The sequence below is a fragment of the Podarcis vaucheri genome (assembly GCF_965113315.1).
Source record: "Podarcis vaucheri genome assembly, chromosome: 16".
In the NCBI taxonomy this organism is placed as follows: Eukaryota; Metazoa; Chordata; class Lepidosauria; order Squamata; family Lacertidae; genus Podarcis; species Podarcis vaucheri.
In genome coordinates this window covers 13,379,062-13,397,086 of record NC_138754.1, presented here as the reverse complement: position 1 = coordinate 13,397,086, position 18,025 = coordinate 13,379,062, and the positions used below count along the sequence as shown (strand labels likewise).

Genomic DNA, 18,025 nt, shown 5'->3' with positions numbered 1-18,025 from the left:
ACAGTCTCTTGCATGTTTGCCAAGGCAGATGTTTCAGAGTCTTGTCTCCCTAGTTCTAAGAGCATGTTTGCCTGCTTGACTGTGAAATCTGTGACTGCTGCTCTTTCCCTTTTATCCCGTTTGTAAAATGGGGGCCCCTGGATGGGTCCGTGTCTCTTCTTCCATGTGTCCCAACAACTTGGGCTTCCAAGGTTGCAATTTCCTTCCTCCCCTGTGTTCTCTTGATCAGCTGGAGCTCAAGCTGCTTTTTTAGCATATTCAGGAAACCAGAGAGAAAGAAATGGCAAATCCGCACCCTCAGATGTAGGAAAAGAATTCATAGATGGCCAAAGTCAGGACCACAACTATGGGACCAGTGAAGGTTTGGGAGCAGGGCCAGCCTCTGTAGGATCCACTGGCCTAGAGGAATCGTCTCTGTCTGTTGGATCCAAAGTTCACATCTGTGACCCGGTGGTACAAGCTTCTTCCTTGACTCATAATGACTTTAAGGGAGGTGTTGCCCTAGATGGAAAAGTTGATCTGAGTAAATGTGACCAACACAAAAAACCAGCTTCAAGTGGAGTTTCCAAATTGGCTTTGCTAACCAACCCAAAAGACGAACCCGAGCACTCTCTACCCAGGGTTGCCTACTCTCATTCCCCAACATCCCCTGTGGTAGCTGGTGAGGCCGTTGTGGAAAAAGATTCCCCTGAGTCTCCATTTGAGGTCATTGCTGACAGACTGGAATTTGATAAGGAATTCAAAGATGTCCTTGCAAGCAACTCCAATGATATCGGTAACAACTGGGTAATGCACAGCGAAAGGGAGCTCCTCACAGACATCCCAGAAGACAGCGTGTGTGAGTTTCAAGTGAAGCCACGGGGCGGGAGCCGAATTCCGCCGGGGCCTGGCCTCTCACGCCAGTCTTCAGGCACAACGGCAGCACTGGAAGAAGTGTCCAAATGTGTCCGTGACTTGCACAGCTTCACAAGCGAGCTGCTCAACTGGGATATGATTCCTAAGGATCTGGAGGACAAGCCTGATGACTTTGGCAGCTCGGGCTTCTTGCCATCGCCTACCCAAGATTCAAATGGTGTCGCTGCCGGGTCGGTAGGTGGCAAGGTGGAAGCGAGCAAAGCTTCCAGCCCTCACCAGCCCCTCAAAATCAGCATCCACCAGAAAGACAGCACATCTCCAGTGGAGAAGGATGAGAAGCAGGCCATAGTCGGACGTGAGGTATCTGTTGTGAAAGTCATTCCCACCGCTGCAGCAGAGCCGAAGGCAGATGTCCGCTGGCCAAATTCCAGCCTACCCGAAATGGCTGATGCTGACAGCTCTGGGGAGTCGGACGACACCGTCATAGAAGATGCTACTGTGATTCCAGCCTCCCAAAATGAGACTGCTGCAGAGAGCAGCAAATTGCTCCCCAAGGCACTTGACTCTGTCAAGGCAGCAGTTGTACATATAGACGACAAAGGGAGCAAGCCACGTAAACCCAGCCCAGAAGGCGCAATTCCACCCAAGGCCCTGGAATGCAATTGGGGATCCATTGATGACTTTGAAGCTATCCAGACCAAGACAAATGTTCATGGGGAAAGCCCAGTCGTTGCTTCTCTGCCGCCTAAACAGCCCTCTCCTGACATACCTCCTAAAGCGGGGCAGGAATTGTGCACTTATGGACAGGACCTACTTGGGAAAAGGCCCAGGATGGACGGCCTCCCCTTGGACAATGTAAAAGAGGCTGTGTGCCCAGACTCCCTCAATGGGGAGAACGTTATGGGCTTCATGAAGGAGTGCTTGAAATCCAAAGGGAGTGAATCTCCGGATGACGCTGTTGAGACCTTCTCGGAAGCAGAGCTAAAAGCAGCAAGATCCGAGGTGACGGATCCCCATTCACAGCAGCCGCCAAAGGTGACTCAAGACTTTGAGCAAGAGCACCTCACCATCAGGGCCCTCAAAGAAGTCGGCAGGAAGGCTGAGACAGAGAAGCAGCCACTTCCACCAAGCAAGGTCTCCGTTCCCGGAGGGAGGCGTCCTGGGCAGTACTGCGAGGTACCCCCAGACCCCCGAGGTCTTGTTCAGAAGTCTGCCTTGGAGAAGAGACCCCTCTGCCTTGAGCAAGCTGTGGACGTGAAGCTGGCTTCTGCCCCTGCTGCCCTTGGCGGGCACGACATTCCCAACAAATCTTCCCAGGCCCCTCTTCCCGAGCCTCCTATGCCACATGCTATTGCAAAATTACTGGCTGAATTTTCAGGTAAACACACTCTTTGGTTGCTGCTTTTTTATGCCTTGCATGTGTGGCCCTCTAAAGACCAATATTATGTTAGTTTACCTCTACAGGGGTGGCAGTGGGCCCCTCCATAGGTACCCTAGTTTTACAGCAGCCATGCCCCTGCAACTTAGTGTTATCAACCTGCTCTGCGTTCATCAAGGATGAGATTCCAGGAGTACCTGAGGGATCTGCAAACTTGAAAGATGCCCAGTCCCTCCTAGTGCTTCTGGCCCTATTAGAACTCTATATTTCTTCAGGGGAGGGGAGCTGTGTAACCTTGTGCTTATATGGCTTGCTTAACTCCCCAAAATTGCAATAGGAAAAAAATATTGCCCCCACCACACCCAAAACAGTAACAACCACACCATGGTACCTTACCTAAAACAGAACCACAAAATGCTGAGCAGTAATGAGAATGAAGCAATTGCTTTAAATCTGCATTAATCTGCATATGAGAGAGAACAAGGACTTTGGTGGAGGGGATGAAGTAGTTCATAAATTATGCCCCCCCCCCTGAATTGCTGAATATCAGACAGAGAAATTTGGGAGCTCAATTGAGCTAAGTTGTACCTAAGTTTGTATATGCAGGAGTCTGCCATCTTATGCTCACTTACCTAGGAGTAATCCCCGTTGCCCTCAGTGTGGCTTACTTCTGGGTAGATTCTGTATAGGATTGCAGGGTAAATTCCAGATTGTGTTCCACTGCAGCTGATGGATGTATAGCTCTGCAGTATGAATCGCTCTAATGTTACAAGGTGTGTGTCTGAACTCACGCATGTCTAGAACTCGTGTGTATTCATTCGCACACTCCCAAGACTTTTAGATAACCTTTTGCTAGAGTAAGGGAAGGTGGGCATTGGCCTTCCTCTTTGCCTGTTTGAAAAGATGCCGTAAGAGTATCTTTCTGCATTTGGAGGTGGGTGTGGGTGGGGAGAAGTTGTTGCTAGGAAGACTTCCTCCCAGTGAGGGAAATCTCAGCCCATCACAACCCTGGGGAGTGCATGTTGTATTCCCCCTGCTCTCCTTTGTTCACCAGCATGGCTTTTATGGGCTTGATACCAGACAAGCACAACAGAGGGATTCTTGGCTTCTGCTCTGTTTGGGCTGCAGGCTTCAATTTTTGCAGATGCTTTTCCTCTCTCCCTTTCTTTGTTTTTATTTTCAAGCTGAACTGCAAGCAGAGGAGTGGGGGTTAATGAGAGGCAAAACCCATCATTATTTTTATTTTCCCCTCCTCTGTGGGTCAAGGAGCAAGCAGCCTGAAAAGGGTTTTTTATAAACTTTCATCTTTGGCGAGTTGCCAGTCGCCCATCTCTCATAAAGAGGGAGTGGCTCTCCCATGTCTGAACAGAGAGAGTGTTGTGCTGAGTTTTAAATGCCTCCTCTGTGCTGCTGCTCCTAGGAGGGGCCCTTGCCCCATGGTGGGCCACATGCTTTGCATGTGTAAAGTCCCAGGCTCAATCCCTGGGGTAGTTCAGGGGAAGGCAAGATGCTTTGGCTGCATAACGTCCCAGTTTGACAGTCTCCAATGGAAAGGATCTCTGGTTGCGGGGCTGGAATCCTTGGGAGCTGCTGCCAGTCAGAGCAAGCAGTACTAAGTTGGGCGAGCCAATCCAGTCTGACTTGATACAAGGCAGCCTCATGTTGTCATATAATGTGTGTCTTTCTTGCTTGGGCATTAGGGCAGCACCAAGTGATACTATATTGTTAGTTCTGCTTTTAACATGTTCTTGTAATTTTATTGTGTTTTTCCCCTTGCTTGTAAACCAGTTCAGGACTTCTGAGTTAGGAAGCCATATACAAATTTATTGAACCTCAACCCACACCACAATTTCCAGGTGTACAGAGATTAATATATTTGAAATGAGAGAGAACCCTGGAGACTCATAATATTTGCTTTATTTCCAAATATGAATAAGACAGGGTGGGGGCCTTTTCAGAGTTGTCTCCTACACCATAGGATTCCTTTTCAAAGGCACAACTGGTTCTTTCAATTCAGGTTTTTAAGCGAGCTTTTAAAGACTGTTGTTTTTCCCTTGCTTTTAGTGGCAGATATTTATGTATCTGCTTCTGGTCATATTCCTTATGGCGTTTCTAAGATGTATTTTGCTCAGTCCTGATTAATTTCATATCATACTTCGTTACTTTTTATTTCGTTTTTGCATATATTTACACCACCCAGATAATCTTTTAGATCCAAGAGTAATATCGGCGTGTTTAAATAAAAAAATAGATAATACAAGTAGAGGCAAAGAGGCACATCTACAAGGCAACTGCTGTCTCTGCTTGCCTCTTCTGCTCAAAGGGTGTTTATTGCATTCCCCCAAATCTGATGTATAACTTCATTTCAAAAAGCACACAAGTTCTGTTACGAAGAGAGCATTTCTTGCCACCATCCGGTTCCCACTAGCAAAATCTCAACCAGCCTTCCTGGACTAGTATTATTAGCCAGCAGTCTGCCTAACAACAGGAATGGTGAGCTGGAGGGCACTTCTTTAGCCTACTTCACTTACCACACAGGGGACGGGATCTGGCTGCCTAATTCTGTTTTCTGGTAGTCATGACATGAAGTACCAAAAAAAAACCCTCTGAGAATGGGGGCACTGCAGCCCTTCTGCAATCCTTCCTCGAGCTGTGCCTCCCCACCCGACATGGAAGATTCGAATAGGCATCCCCTGGTCCTAGTCTTCACACTTTGCCTCAGAGTCATGAGAGCTAGCAACATCTCTTTTTAAAATAAAAATAAAAATGAGTGCTAAGGTTCTGAGAGTGCTGCAGTACAAAACAGCCCTGTTTGGCTGCCTGCTTGCCTCTTCACAGGCTCATGAAAAATGCACGCTAAATGCCCCAGAGGGTGGCGAGCAGAGCTTAAGACTTCCCAGCAGCCCCTTGCAGCAGACTAGTAAACACGAGCAAGAGAGCGGCGAAATGGGAGAGACGCTGACAGGCGTTTTTCTTTTTCGCTCTTCCATTCCTGCCTTATTCGATGCTGTGATTACTCATCCATCATCTCCCCAGCACCACTGCCACCCCCCATGCACCTCCCCTTCTTGATGCATTTGCAGAAAGCACCATCGCCAAGATGCCTGCGTTGATGCTGTAGCAACCCACACTTCCAGCATCTCTCTTGTGCTGTGTGTATGTGCGGGCTGTTGTTTTTCCTTCATACCCTTGCTGTGGGCAAGCGACCCGTGATCTGTTCCTTTGTCCTCTTTCTGTCCTGCAACCTCCTCCCATTTCTGCCTGTTTTGACAGCTAATGCATTGGGGGGGGGGAGTGCAGGAGATGGGCAAGGAACTCGGCCAAGCTGTTGCAGCAGAAAGAGCTTTTGCTGGGAGGCTGGCAGCCAGGCTCCCTCCTCCGCTCCTGCCCCCTCAGAAGCAATGGGGATCTGCCCTGAACCAGTTACCTGCTCTCTCTTTTGGTCTTCCTGAGGCTGCAGTGGGAAGGTCCAGGGCAGGAACTGGCTGTGCTGGCTTCTCTCCCAAAGTTACAAATCCACCCACAACCCTGACGTGCAAGTGTGTGTGTGTGTGTGTGTGTGTGTGTGTGTGTGTTGGGGGGGGATCCTGAGAACAGCCAAGCACAATGTCTTGTCTGAGGCAGACCCACCTTGCTTTATCCTCTCCTGGGCTGGGACTGGGAGCCAGGCTTTGTCTTGAGCTCAGCTGTGGGGCCTGCAGCCAGCCTATCAGGAGGGGAACCAGCCTCTCTTTCCCTCAGCCCCCATGAGCCTCCCTCCTCTCTAGAAGAATAAAAAGCAGGGGGCTGGCTTAACGCCATTTGCTGCAGATCCAAAGACTAGGGGCTTGTCCCCACGGTGTGGGGCAACAGTGCCCCCTTCCTAGAGGCGGCTGGGTGTTACAGGCCAGAACCGCACAGTGGGGCAACCATCTCCACCACCTTTGACGCAGGCGTCCGCCTGGGTGGGTGAACGCCTTATTTTCAAACCTGGCACACCCCACAAGATTGTTGTGCCTAATTCCTGAACTGGATTCCTTCATCCTCACAGCAGCAATCAAACCTGAGCATCTGTTTCCAAAAGACGATTTAGTTTCACGGCAACAACTAACTGATTTGGAAGGCAGGGCATTAAAATACTGCAGAGCCTAGGTGGGGAGGCTGTGTTGGACTACAGCTCCCATCATCCTTGACTGGCTGGGGGCTGATGGGAGTTGGAGTTCAGCGACATCTGGAGGGCCACAGGAAACTCAGCTCTCCACAGCACTTGCTTTTGGGAAATACCCTGTAGGAACAAGGAGGGGGTTAATCCCAGGTAAGCTGTGGCAGGGAGTCAGTCTGTAACTTTGCCTTGCCAGACTAACTGCAAGTTACTTTTGTGTTAATGCATCAAGCCCTAAATGACTTGTGCCCAAAGTACCTTAAGGATGGCTTGATTCCTAATGCTCCACCTCAGTTGCTGAGCTCCTCTGATGGGGGCACTTCTGGTGATTTTCCCACACCCCCTGAGTGTTGGTTGGCCTTCACTAGGGGCTGAGTCTTTAGTGTGTCAGGCCAGGCTGCCCTATGGAACTCCCTGCCAGTAGACGTCAGCAGGGACCATCCTTCCTTTAGATGTCTTTTGAAAACTTCTCTTTTACATTTTTGGATTTTAGCTTTATATTTTGTACTCTGCCTTGCTGTATTTTTTTATGAAAGTGCAGGTTATAAATTTGTAAATAAAATAAATATATCGTTTTGGCTGTGCTTTGGACAAGACTGGCCTCGGTCAGTAGAACATGAGACTCTTAATCTCAGGGTTGTAGTTTTGAGCCCCACATTGGGTGAAAAATTCATGCATCACAGGGGGGTTGGACTAGATGACCCTCGTGGTCCCTTCCAACTCTACAAAGCTATGATTCCAGGATCTTGAGCAGGGGAAGGGCTGAATGTTTGTATTTAAAAAGAGCTTTGGTAGAAACAGAAAATACTCAGGAATTTTGAAGCCATGCAGAAAGGTGGTGTATGTTTGGAAAAGGGTAGAAATTTGTTGGAGGGGGGTTGAAATATATGTACACCTATTTTTATCAATTATAGATGACTGCTTCAATGAATTAAGCCTCACTTAGCATATAAAATAGTATTGCAGGTCTGCCATGCAGGCCAACAAACACTAGTGCAAATAATGTAGTGGGTGGTTTCTTACATATAGTAATGTCTCCCCGCCCCCTTCCAACTAGCTACCATTTTACCATTTTAAAAACCATTGTCAGTGGCTCTGCTCTGTTCCTTAGAGATCTAGGGAAAATCTCTTTGCAGTCCCCCACACTATGGAGGCCACCACTGAACCATATTTTTCAGTGATGGCCCTTAGGCTTAGTTCAACAAATCTACCAAGTTGGTCCTTTTTAAGCAAGCAATTGAGATGGTTTGTTAAGATAGCAGTCCTAGATGTGTCTACTTGGGAGTAAGCACCATCCCCACAGAGTTCAAGGGGACTTGCCTCCAGGTAAGACTGTGCACAGGTTGCAAACTTCCATCACATTGAATTTGATTGTGATGGTGCTTGCTTCCGAGTAGACATACAGGATTGCAAGAGCTTCATGTGCCTGCAGATTGCATTTATATTTATAAAACAGACTTGTATCCCACTTTTGTCTTTTTGAAAAGATCCTCAAGGTGCCTACTAAATCTGGTTTTGTTTTGCTGCAATAAATTAAAATAAGTATATGAGAAGCTTTCAGAAACAGCCAGGTTATAAATAACTGTTCATTTGGCCCACAGTATCCTTTTACAGAAGTTGCAAAGCAGCCCAAGGATAGCAGGAATGGGGCCAAACAGGCCTTTTTCAAAGCTGCATTCCACAGCAGTGGTGCCGTGATCACCCAAGCCCTCTCCTGTTTGCCACCTGCCATCTCTTTGTTCAGGGGTGCCAGCCTTTTTAGGCCCCATGGGCATATTTGGATTTTTGAGCGAGTGCCACGGGTACCACCCCTCTGGACAATTCTTTCCCCCATATTTTAGATTGGCGCTGGGAGAGAAAACACGTATGTGAGAGCGTGTTTGCTTTTCCAAGGAATCTGGGTAGAAGTCGTACCCGGTAGAATAAATCTGAGCCTTGAAAAAGCATAGAGCTGAAAGAAGTGAGAGATAGTGCCACTCTTCCAACTTCCTCCTCCAGCTCTATGCTCTAAGGGAGAAAAAGATAACCGTCCTCGCCATCTCATGACCAAGGGGCAGTGAGGGGAGCAGGGGCCCGAGAGGCTTCATGGATGCCTTGGTCCTGGGAGGATGCAGAGAAGGTCCTTGGTTATTGCCCTTAGAATTGCCCGGCCTGGGTGCTCTTCTTGCAGCAGTTTCCAACCCTATTCAGTGACCTCTTGTGCTCATTTCTCTCTCTGGCAGTGCGCGATCTGGTCTTCTGGCGGGATGTGAAGAAGACGGGCCTTGTCTTCAGCACCACACTGATCTTGCTGCTCTCCCTGGCTGCTTTCAGCGTCATCAGCGTCATCTCGTACCTCATCCTGGCACTCCTCTCCGTCACCATCAGCTTCCGGGTCTACAAGTCTGTCATTCAGGCTGTGCAGAAGTCTGAAGAGGGGCATCCATTCAAGTGAGTGGGCTTGGTTCTCACCAGGTTCCTTTCAGGCCAAGCAGATTTCCATTCTCCTTTACTCTTTCTGAAAAATGGCCTGCATCAACTCGTGACCATGAGATCAGGTAGTAAATGCTAATATTGGATGTGAAGAAGCATAGGTAATTGCATGGAAAGGTGAGAATTCTGTGGGTAGCTGTCAATTGTGAGAGCTAAATGGAGCCTCCAGGTTCAGAAGCAGTGACTACATACATGATTATACTAGAGGCATGTAGTACAGGAGGGCTCTTGCTTCTAGGGCCTAGAAGCAAGGTATGAGAGTTTCTGAGAAGTTCAGAGCATTTGTTCATCTAGTGCCGTCTACTCCAGCCGGCAGCAGCTTTGCAAAGTCCCCGATCGTTTTAACTGGAAATGCTGGGAATTGGACCTTGGACCTTAGGGGAAGGTACATCGAAAGCTCAGCATTGTCTCTGCTGACTGGCAAGGGCTCCCCAGGCTTTCAGATGGGGGTCTCCCCCAACCCTAACTGGGCACACCAGGGATTGAACCTGGCAGAGTCTGCATGCAAAACGGGAAACTACCCAGAGGACCAGGGGAAGCTGCCTTAAACCAAGTCTAACCGCTGGTCCATCCAACTCCGCATTGCCCACACTGCGCAGCAGTCATTCTCCACGGTTTTAGGCAGGAGTCTTTCCCTGCCCAGTTAGACCTGTCCTGTGATGCCAGGGATTGAACGGGATATTCTCATGCGCTCTGGCCTTTCCTGTGTATGCACTTGTCACTGAGCTGCTGTCCCTCTGCATCTGGCTCTAGCCACTGTTGGAAGCAGTTTGCAGGACTTGACGGATCCTCTGATCCAGCTGGGCTCCTTTTTAAAAATAGATTTTCCCCCCCTTTGCTTAATCAAAGACTTATAATTCAACAATGTATTAAAATGAAAAATGAAGAGGAAACTATACAATTGCATTAAAATGAAATACACATTCGAGTTGTTGCATTCAGAATCCCTGGGGGAAATGATTATTATTGGTATGATAAATCGCATGTCCATTAAAAAAAATATGTTGTTTATAAATATCAGGGTGTTGTCATACGATATTCTCACTTGATGCTGAAAAGTCCAAATAGTAGTGTGTTTCACAGGAAGCATTTGAGCATTGTCGTCCCTATAGAAATACATTTTTGCCACGTAGTTGAAAATGAATCCTTTGTTTGTCCTCTAGTATACTGATGCAGTGCCAGCAGCGATGAGCCACTTTCAAATTGGCAGGAGTAGGTCCATCAGGGCTCTTCTTAAGGACTCACTCTTGTTAATTTAAAATTGGGTCATCGTTGATGGCGCCGCATAAGTATGGAGTGCCCACTGGAGAAGTCTAATTGTTGGTGAACCATTTCTCTCCTTTAGTCATCAAAGGGCAGACTTAGTCCTTTGCTGCTGCTGGGATGGCAGGCCTTCATTTGCCCTCTGAGGGTAGAGAGGACCCTGCCTTGTTCCCTATTTGCCTCCTGGGGAAACAAGCCAGCATCAGCCCAACAGCCATGATGGAGTTTAATAAAAAAATTGGCCTACTCTACAGAAGGAAGGAACCTGTCATAACATGACTGGCAGGCAGTGCAGAAGTCTTTGTTGCCATCTGGGGCTTCAGTTTTATCCACAATGTGGCTTTCTGCCCTTTCCCCCCTCCCAGAGCCTACCTGGATGTCGACGTTGCGCTCTCCTCTGAGGCTTTCCACAACTACGTCAGCGCTGCTATGGGACACATCAACCACACCCTGAAACTCATCATGCGCCTCTTCCTGGTAGAAGACTTGGTGGATTCGCTGAAGGTCAGTGGAGGGCCAGCTGAAGTATACTTAGTGTGCTGCAGACAGTGCTCGGAATTAGCCAGGTGCGTTTTGCACCTTAGCTTTCAACCACTCGTGACCAAGTGAAGATGCCTGAGCACCCACCATCTGGAAGTGCATGCCTAGAGATCTTTAGGATCTGGAGTGTTTTCACACACTAATACTCCATTCCTGTGGAACTTGATCAGTTATATTTTATCTGCACAATCTGAATGAATTTCAGGAATCCAAATGCTTTTTCTGTGCAGCCAGAACAGGAGCAGTCACCATGAAGAAAAAGAGGTTGGAACAGGCCAATAAATATGTGGACTGTCCCTGGATCAAGTGACTTTTCTCCCTTTAAGTTCTCATAGTTCTTAGTCTAGCTCAAGGCTGTCATCTGAACTAGCCAGATGTTTTACCGAGAATCAATCACAGTCGGTCCATCATTTAAAAAATAAGACTTTAGAGCTATCTTGCTCAAAAATGGCAACTAGACATTCTGTTTTGGTAACTAACCTTGGTTTAGGGAACTATTGGGTGCTAGCTTATATATTTGAGTTTCTAACACTGGCTACAGAGCAGGGGCCTCAAGCAGAGAACAGCTCCTACCACAGTGTCATTGGAGTGCCTGTTGCTTTGAGCTGAGGAGGAAGGACATGTGCTTGTTTTCCCTGAGGCTTAAAGCAGGAAGGTCTCACCCTGAGCCCAGAGATGGGTAGCAATGCCACGCTGAGTCAGGACACACTGGAATGCAGCGAGACTGAATTCCGCTTTTGTAGTTAATCGGAGGTCAGTGTAGAATTTGGAAGAGTTCCTGTCCTTTTCTAGGCTCAGGAAATGGTAGAAACTCCCCCCCCCCCACCGCCACAGCCCTCTTGCCAAACAAAAAGATGCGCTCTCCTGTGTCGAGTGGTCACCTTTTTTGAACCTTGAAAGAAAAGGCAGAGTGAAAGAGTAGGGTGAAATGAGAGAGGGATGGGTAACAAGGGATTGGCATAAGCAAATGCTTCGCTTTGAATGGGAATGAAGGCTAAGGGGCAGAGAGGGAGAGTCATTGTGGGAATGACCACTGAAACCCAGGTTGGCACAGCCTTCTAAATCAGTTTCTGCAGCTGTCCTAATAAATGGGGCACTGCAGCGAGCAGGCTGGTCCAGGGAGGTCAAAGAGGACAACTTCACAGGATCCTCTGCTATCCTCTGCTCCAGCGTGGCCTTACTGATGCATTGATACTATAAACAGCCTAGGGTTTTTGCTAACAGTGTGCCATCCTGTTTTGCCTGCAGCTGGCAGTTGTCATGTGGCTGATGACGTACGTTGGTGCCATCTTCAACGGGATCACCCTCCTTATCCTTGGTAAGACGCAGTGACGATAGATGCCGTGGCATCGGCAGCCTGGCCCCTCGCCAATCTACAGTTACATTTGACCAGGGAAATCTTAAAGCATTTGCCCTGTGGAGTCATTCTCTAGGTCCAGCTCATCCAGGGTCTTGTTTCATACAGCAAACAGCAAGATGCTTCCAGGGGCAGGATGTGAAGGCCAATATCCTCCCATTTGCCCACCAGCAACTGGTTTTCGTTGGCAGATTCCCTCTGGTTGTGACTGATAAAGAGTCTAACCTAGCTCTAAAAGAGGATTGGACAAATTCACGGAGGAGAGGGGAGGTCTGTCAGTGGCTACCGACAGATCTTGTGGCAGAGTGTTCCATAATTCCACCTAATTAATACAGATCTCAAAGGCTGCCTGTGTCTTGAGGAACAGGCATGTCTCATAGGAAGAACATAAGAAGGTGCTGTGAACTGAGTTAGACCCTTGGTCCATCTAGCTCAGTATTATCTACACTGGCTGGCAGTGGCTCTCCAGGGTCTCAGGCAGGGTCTTTCTTCGCCAGCCCTACCTGGAGATGCCAGAGGTGGAACCTGGCACCTTCTGCAAACAGAGCAGATGCTCCTCCACCACTGAGCTGCAATTGTTCCTGGTCACTCATGCGCTGTCCCATTTTTAAGGCCTGGGTCAGCCAGGGTCACAGGCACAGCGAAACTCAAAAGAGTGAAACCTCCAGATTCCATCATGGCTGCCCTTGCGCTATGCAGCCCATCTGATCAGCCTGCCCCAGCTTTGTGACCCATCTTGGCCGCCTTGGTGACCTGTGACTTGCCTTTGTGTCGTTTCAGCGGAGTTGCTGGTTTTCAGCGTCCCTGTCGTTTATGAGAAATACAAGGTGGGTAACCTAGAATGTGAGCTTGTATTGTCTGGACCACAGCGGGCTGCTTGACTGGTGCTCAGGGGACAGGGGTGGGGTAGGCAGTGTGGAACATCTTTGGATGAGGGATGATATTTATTTTGGTGCCATGGGGCTTTCCACAGAGCAGTCATGAACAGAATTTATCCTGTATACTATTTATATAAAAAAAGACCTGAGTGTTTTCCGTAATAGAGCTACAAAAACGTTCATTCAGCGAGCACAATTAAAGTTATGCACTATATCCAATATAATCTAGCAGAGCCTCTGCCAACCTGGTGCCCTCAATATGTTTTGCCCAACAGGCCATGCAGGCAGGGGCTGGTGGGAGTTGTAGTTCCAACATCTGGAGGACACCAGCTTGGCAAAGGCTGTTCTAGCAACATCTGGGCAGGTGCAGCTTACCTATCCAAAGGAAGAGAGAGAGAGAGGTTATGCTGGTGTGTGTGTGTGATGCCCGGTTTACATGGCAGCCTTGGTTAGAAATTCACAATGGTCTTGTGCAAGTTGGTTCCCATACACCTCTTCTAATTACTTTTGGGTTTTTTGTTCCTAGACTCAGATTGACCATTACGTTGGGATTGCCCGGGAGCAGATCAAGTCAGTTGTAACAAAGTAAGTCCCATCAGAGTTATTGGCAGGCTTCAGTATTTTGACTCTTGCCGTGTGCAGCCCTCTGGGAAGTGTGGTGAGCAGCTAGACTTCAGATGGGAAGGCAAAGCCCAGGAGCCCGGGGGGGGGGGGGCATCTGTGGTAACCTGCCCTGGGACCTTAGGGTGGGTATTTAAGGATAAATTAATAATTGGGGCCAAAGCAACAAATCGCCCACCCTTTCCTGGCTGCTGCTCATCAGACTGTAGGGTGACTTAGCTTGGTCCTTGACTGCATCGGACAGTGTTAAGTGTTATTTGTTCCTTGGTTATGTTATTGTTTGTTTAATTATTATTGTATTTGTCACTTTTAAAAACCACTCAAATTAATGGCAGGAGAACATTAGTTTGGAGAGCAAGGCCAGTCAGAAATTGTAGGCATCTTAATTATGAAATTCCTTACAGGTGTGGTGTTAGGCTTTGCTTTCATCTTTGAGCCTCTTTTGGCTGTCTAGCAGTCGGAACAGTTCACCTTTCAAGACATAAAAGGGCTTTTGCCAGTCCAGAGGGACAAGCCCCTGTACACACAAGCAGCTTGCATTATTTAGACAGCCATCATCAAGATCAGTTTAATCCTGCCTGCATGTGGTAGTCATGTTTAACCTAGCAAGGCTAGCAAGGAATTCCATTTTGGGGCACTGAGGATGCGTCTAGTGCTCATGATGCCACTCTAACAATGGCATGAAGGCTGGATGGGAGCTAATCCAGAACACTTGATTCATCATCAAATACATGCAACTGGCAAGGTCTATCTTCTGTCCATTTTTGAGAGATGACTTATGTGAATTTGAGTGTGTTTTGTTATTTATACCCCACCTTTATTCAGTAAAACTCAGGATGGTGTGCCTTGTATTTGTCGCCCATCCAGGCACTGACCAGATCCAGATCTGCTTTCTGTTGGCATCATGTCATTTCATATTGAGAAGTGTGACGTGGGTCACTTTATCTAACACCAGGGCTTAAAACGACACAAACATAATTGTCATTCCTGTGCCCCCAGCATCTAATCCCACCTCTTCTCTCTTTCTCCCCCCCCCAAACAGGATTCAAGCAAAGCTTCCTGGAGTTGTGAAGAAAAAGGCAGAATAACCTTGCAAGGAGCCAGGACTCAGCTGTTAACTAAAATGAAACAAAAAATACCCCCTGTGTCATAGTTATAACCATTGTTACTTGTACCTATGAAGGAACATGCCGAATCAGCTTGATGTGTGCATTCCAAGCTTACTGATTATGTTTTTTTATATATATATATAAAAAGATTTTAAAAAATCCACCCCCTCCCCAAAGCCTAAACACTGGGTTCAGAATGCACTGGACTAAACACGAACTGGTGTCAGAAGTTTAAAAGAGGGGAGGGGGCACCCTTTGGCTCTAAAGCAGCTCTGGTGTCCTGTCTTGGATGGAACATTATAGTAAGCCATCAAAAATGGGTGTTCCTTTTCATGTTAAGAGATGTGCTCTCTGCTCAACGGGACATTAGCATTTCTAAAACCAGCTTTGGTAGGCTGAAATAGCTGCAAGGTGAAGCTAGCCTGTTCCTCTCTTCTTCCTTGTTCTCTATTTCCCTCCCTCCTCCCTGCCTGGCCTCCTTAAAATGACAGGACTTGCTTCAAGTGCAAGGTTCCCTAGTTCCACTAAGGCAGTGTCTCTTACCAGGCTCACCCATCTTTCTGCCATGGACTAACTGGCCTGAATGAAGAGGGCAAGCTTAAGGAAGCTTCAGAAAGTACCCAGCCAGTACTTACCTCCCACCCCCAGCGCGTGTACTCTCACTGATGGAAAGGGGAATTCTCCACCCCCGTCCCCCTTAATGACATCAGTTCTCTTTTAGTCTGGTTCATCTTCTGCCTTCCTTACCACCACCCCCAGCCTCAGAAATCAGTTCCTTACCCCACCCTGATTAAGATTACTTCCCCTACCCCTTACTCTTAAATGAAAATGTCTGTAACTGCTGTACACTTTGCTGTAGAAAGCAAAACTCAAGCTGGCGAAAAACCGAGAGTTCTGCATGTGATGTCCCAGTCACTTTACTTCCAGTCTAGGACAGGGGCTGAGTTGCAGAGCACTGACACACCTTGACCTTGATCTTTGTCCTCCCCCTCCCCCCCCCCGTCCCCCCCACCTTTGGGCTGGCGAGGAGCTGCAGTCTTCAAGGACAGCAGTTTCAGGGCTAGAGTTTGGGGTCCCCCTTTCGCAGGCTATGTCATGTGTGTTTACAGTTTTAGAAAGATGTTTGGGACTGGAGGATTGTCTTTGAAGAGTCTTACAGTTTTTAAAAAGGCATATTTTTTTTTTGGTTTGGGTTTTCAAAGGCTTCCTTGTTGGGAAGCAAATCTTCCATGATTCCGTGATGGTTTATCACCCACAGCTGCCAGCTGCGGTCGGACTCCCCCCTCTGGCGGTCTGCACCAAGTTAAGCCCCTTTCCCCCCGGCAGGCACTGCTAAATTGGTGGCGCAGCTGCTTTCAGATGAAAGATGGGACCATGCACAGCTGGACAGGTGGGGGATAAATTTGAAATTCAGGTTGGCCAAAGGGAGCCCACCTCCTGCCCAAGGCTGAGCAAGGGGGGAAAGAGTCGACTTGGCAGCTAAAATGGAAGGGACCACCTTTCCCCCCACTAGGCTGATGGATCTCAAGTGGAAGGTAGTTGGGGAAGGGCAACATATTTCTTAACAAATCCAAAGAAGGCGAGCCTGTGCTGCCCTCTGCCCCAGAGAACTTCCCAGGATTGGTCATCCCTCCGCCTTGTCCAGCTGCATTTCATCAGCCGCTACCTTTCCTGTTGTAAACAGAACAGCTGGAAGGTGGTGCTGAAAATAGGCGTGAGCAGAGCATCAGGCTGCTGTTTTTTGCACGCGCAAAAATGGCTGCTGTCGCCCAGCCCCATATTGCCTGTTCCCACTCTTTCCTTGCTTTGCAGACCTCGGTGCAAAGCTCCTGGAGGGCATGCACCCACAGGGCCCTGCCGTATGCAAGTCTGGCAAAGAGACGATAGGACCATAAATCAATCCAACAAATAGTTTCATTGGCTTTTTTTTTTTTAAAGACCCAAGCAATTTGAGCTGTGTGTGTGTGTGTGTGTCTTTTAGGTGGAATAGGAGCAGCAGATCTTAGTGAGAGGTGCATGAGTGTCTGGTGTGCTTCTGCACTCCCCATCCCCCAGCCCAGCCTGAGTAGGCATCTTGCACTGTCTTGTCCTGACTCCTCTTCTCTCCACTCCCACCCCCTTCGAAGACCTCTTCTCTGCACTGGAAGCCTTTGGCTCAGCTCTTCCATCTGTTCTGTTAACTGCTGTGTTTGAATACCGTGAACCGACCTCTTTGTGCCCGGCAGGCTTTTTAAAAAAACAAAACAAAAAAAAAGAGAAAGTTGTACGTAGGTGGAGAAAACGACAAAAACTACTAATGAAGCTCTTTTGCGTTTGTGTGCGTTTGTTGTGTACAGTGTGTGCAGCATTCTAAAAGTATGGTAATGCCAGTTTGGGTACAGGAGGAAACCTGGCGTGAGGTTCGGAAGAGGACTGGATAAATGCAATTTGATGTGGTGTTAATAAAAAGAGCACAACATGTACAAACTCCAAGAAGCCTTGTCGTCTTAAGTTATTGCAGGTAAATTAATGGACGTGACCAGGGTCCCATTAATTTCAATGGCTCTACTCTGAGTAACATTCAGTCGGCTGCCACCCATTATATTTCCAGGGTAAGCATAACAACAGCCAAGTCCTACTGAGAGCCGATCCGTTGAAATTGATGGCCACGACTAATGCAAGTTCATTCATTGCGGTGGGTCTGCTCTGATTAGTAATAAGGATACTTGCTTTAGATCAGGGATAGGCAAACTCAGCCCTCCAGATGTTTTAGGACTACAATTCCAATCATCCCTAGCTAACAGGAACAGTGCTCGGGGGTGATGGGAGTTGTAGTCCCAAAACATCTGGAGGGCCGAGTTTGCCTATGCTTGCTTTAGATGGTTTGTTGGGGAACTGTTGTTCCTCTAGAGATGTTCCTGAGCTGCAGCTCCTATCAGCCCTAGGAAGCATGGCTAATGGGCCTGGGATGATCAGCAGGCAATGCTGAGCCACACGTACCCACCTGCCTTTCGGCATCCTTCCAATGACTGAGATCCCTGCATTTGCAGGGGGGTTGGACTAGAGGACCCTTAGGGTCCCTTCCAACTCTACAATTCAATGAGTGAAACAGCACAGGATGGCTTGTGAAGGCTTGAACCGCATGAAGTGGCCTCATAAGGACTTGGATGCGCTGCTGCATCTCAGCCAGTACAGTGGAACCTGGGAAGCTGAACGCCGAAAACCGGACGTAATTGCTTTCGTTTTCAAACACTCCTTGGAAGTCGAACGGCTTCCACTGCGTGTTTTTCAATTTTCTCAATGGAAATTGCTGACAGCCCTTTGCGCCGCAGTTGTCGAACATTTTGGAAGTCGAACGGTCTTCTTGAACGGATTGCGTTCGACAACCGAGATTCCCCTGTACTGCATAGCCCAGCCTTCCCCACCCTGGTA

General features: G+C 48.1%; 2 protein-coding genes and 1 long non-coding RNA gene across 3 annotated transcripts in view; 1 reads left to right on the top strand and 2 right to left on the bottom strand.

Moving 5' to 3' along the window:
* The window catches only part of RTN3 (reticulon 3), a 39,980-nt gene extending 22,891 nt beyond the window's left edge, over window positions 1-17,089 (top strand). Inside the window, exons 3-9 of the mRNA XM_082202711.1 lie at window positions 230-2,233; window positions 8,597-8,804; window positions 10,475-10,613; window positions 11,898-11,967; window positions 12,787-12,833; window positions 13,411-13,469; window positions 14,548-17,089. Coding sequence (XP_082058837.1) covers window positions 230-2,233; window positions 8,597-8,804; window positions 10,475-10,613; window positions 11,898-11,967; window positions 12,787-12,833; window positions 13,411-13,469; window positions 14,548-14,593 — 2,573 coding nt within the window. The 3' untranslated portion in view covers window positions 14,594-17,089. The remainder of the gene's footprint in view (window positions 1-229; window positions 2,234-8,596; window positions 8,805-10,474; window positions 10,614-11,897; window positions 11,968-12,786; window positions 12,834-13,410; window positions 13,470-14,547) is intronic.
* LOC309520839 (dual specificity protein phosphatase 10-like) overlaps window positions 1-18,025 on the bottom strand; it is a 143,246-nt gene that overhangs the window by 72,682 nt on the left and 52,539 nt on the right. The window lies entirely within an intron of this gene.
* LOC309520882 overlaps window positions 1-18,025 on the bottom strand; it is a 169,223-nt gene that overhangs the window by 112,639 nt on the left and 38,559 nt on the right. The gene's annotated exons all lie outside the window — the stretch shown is intronic.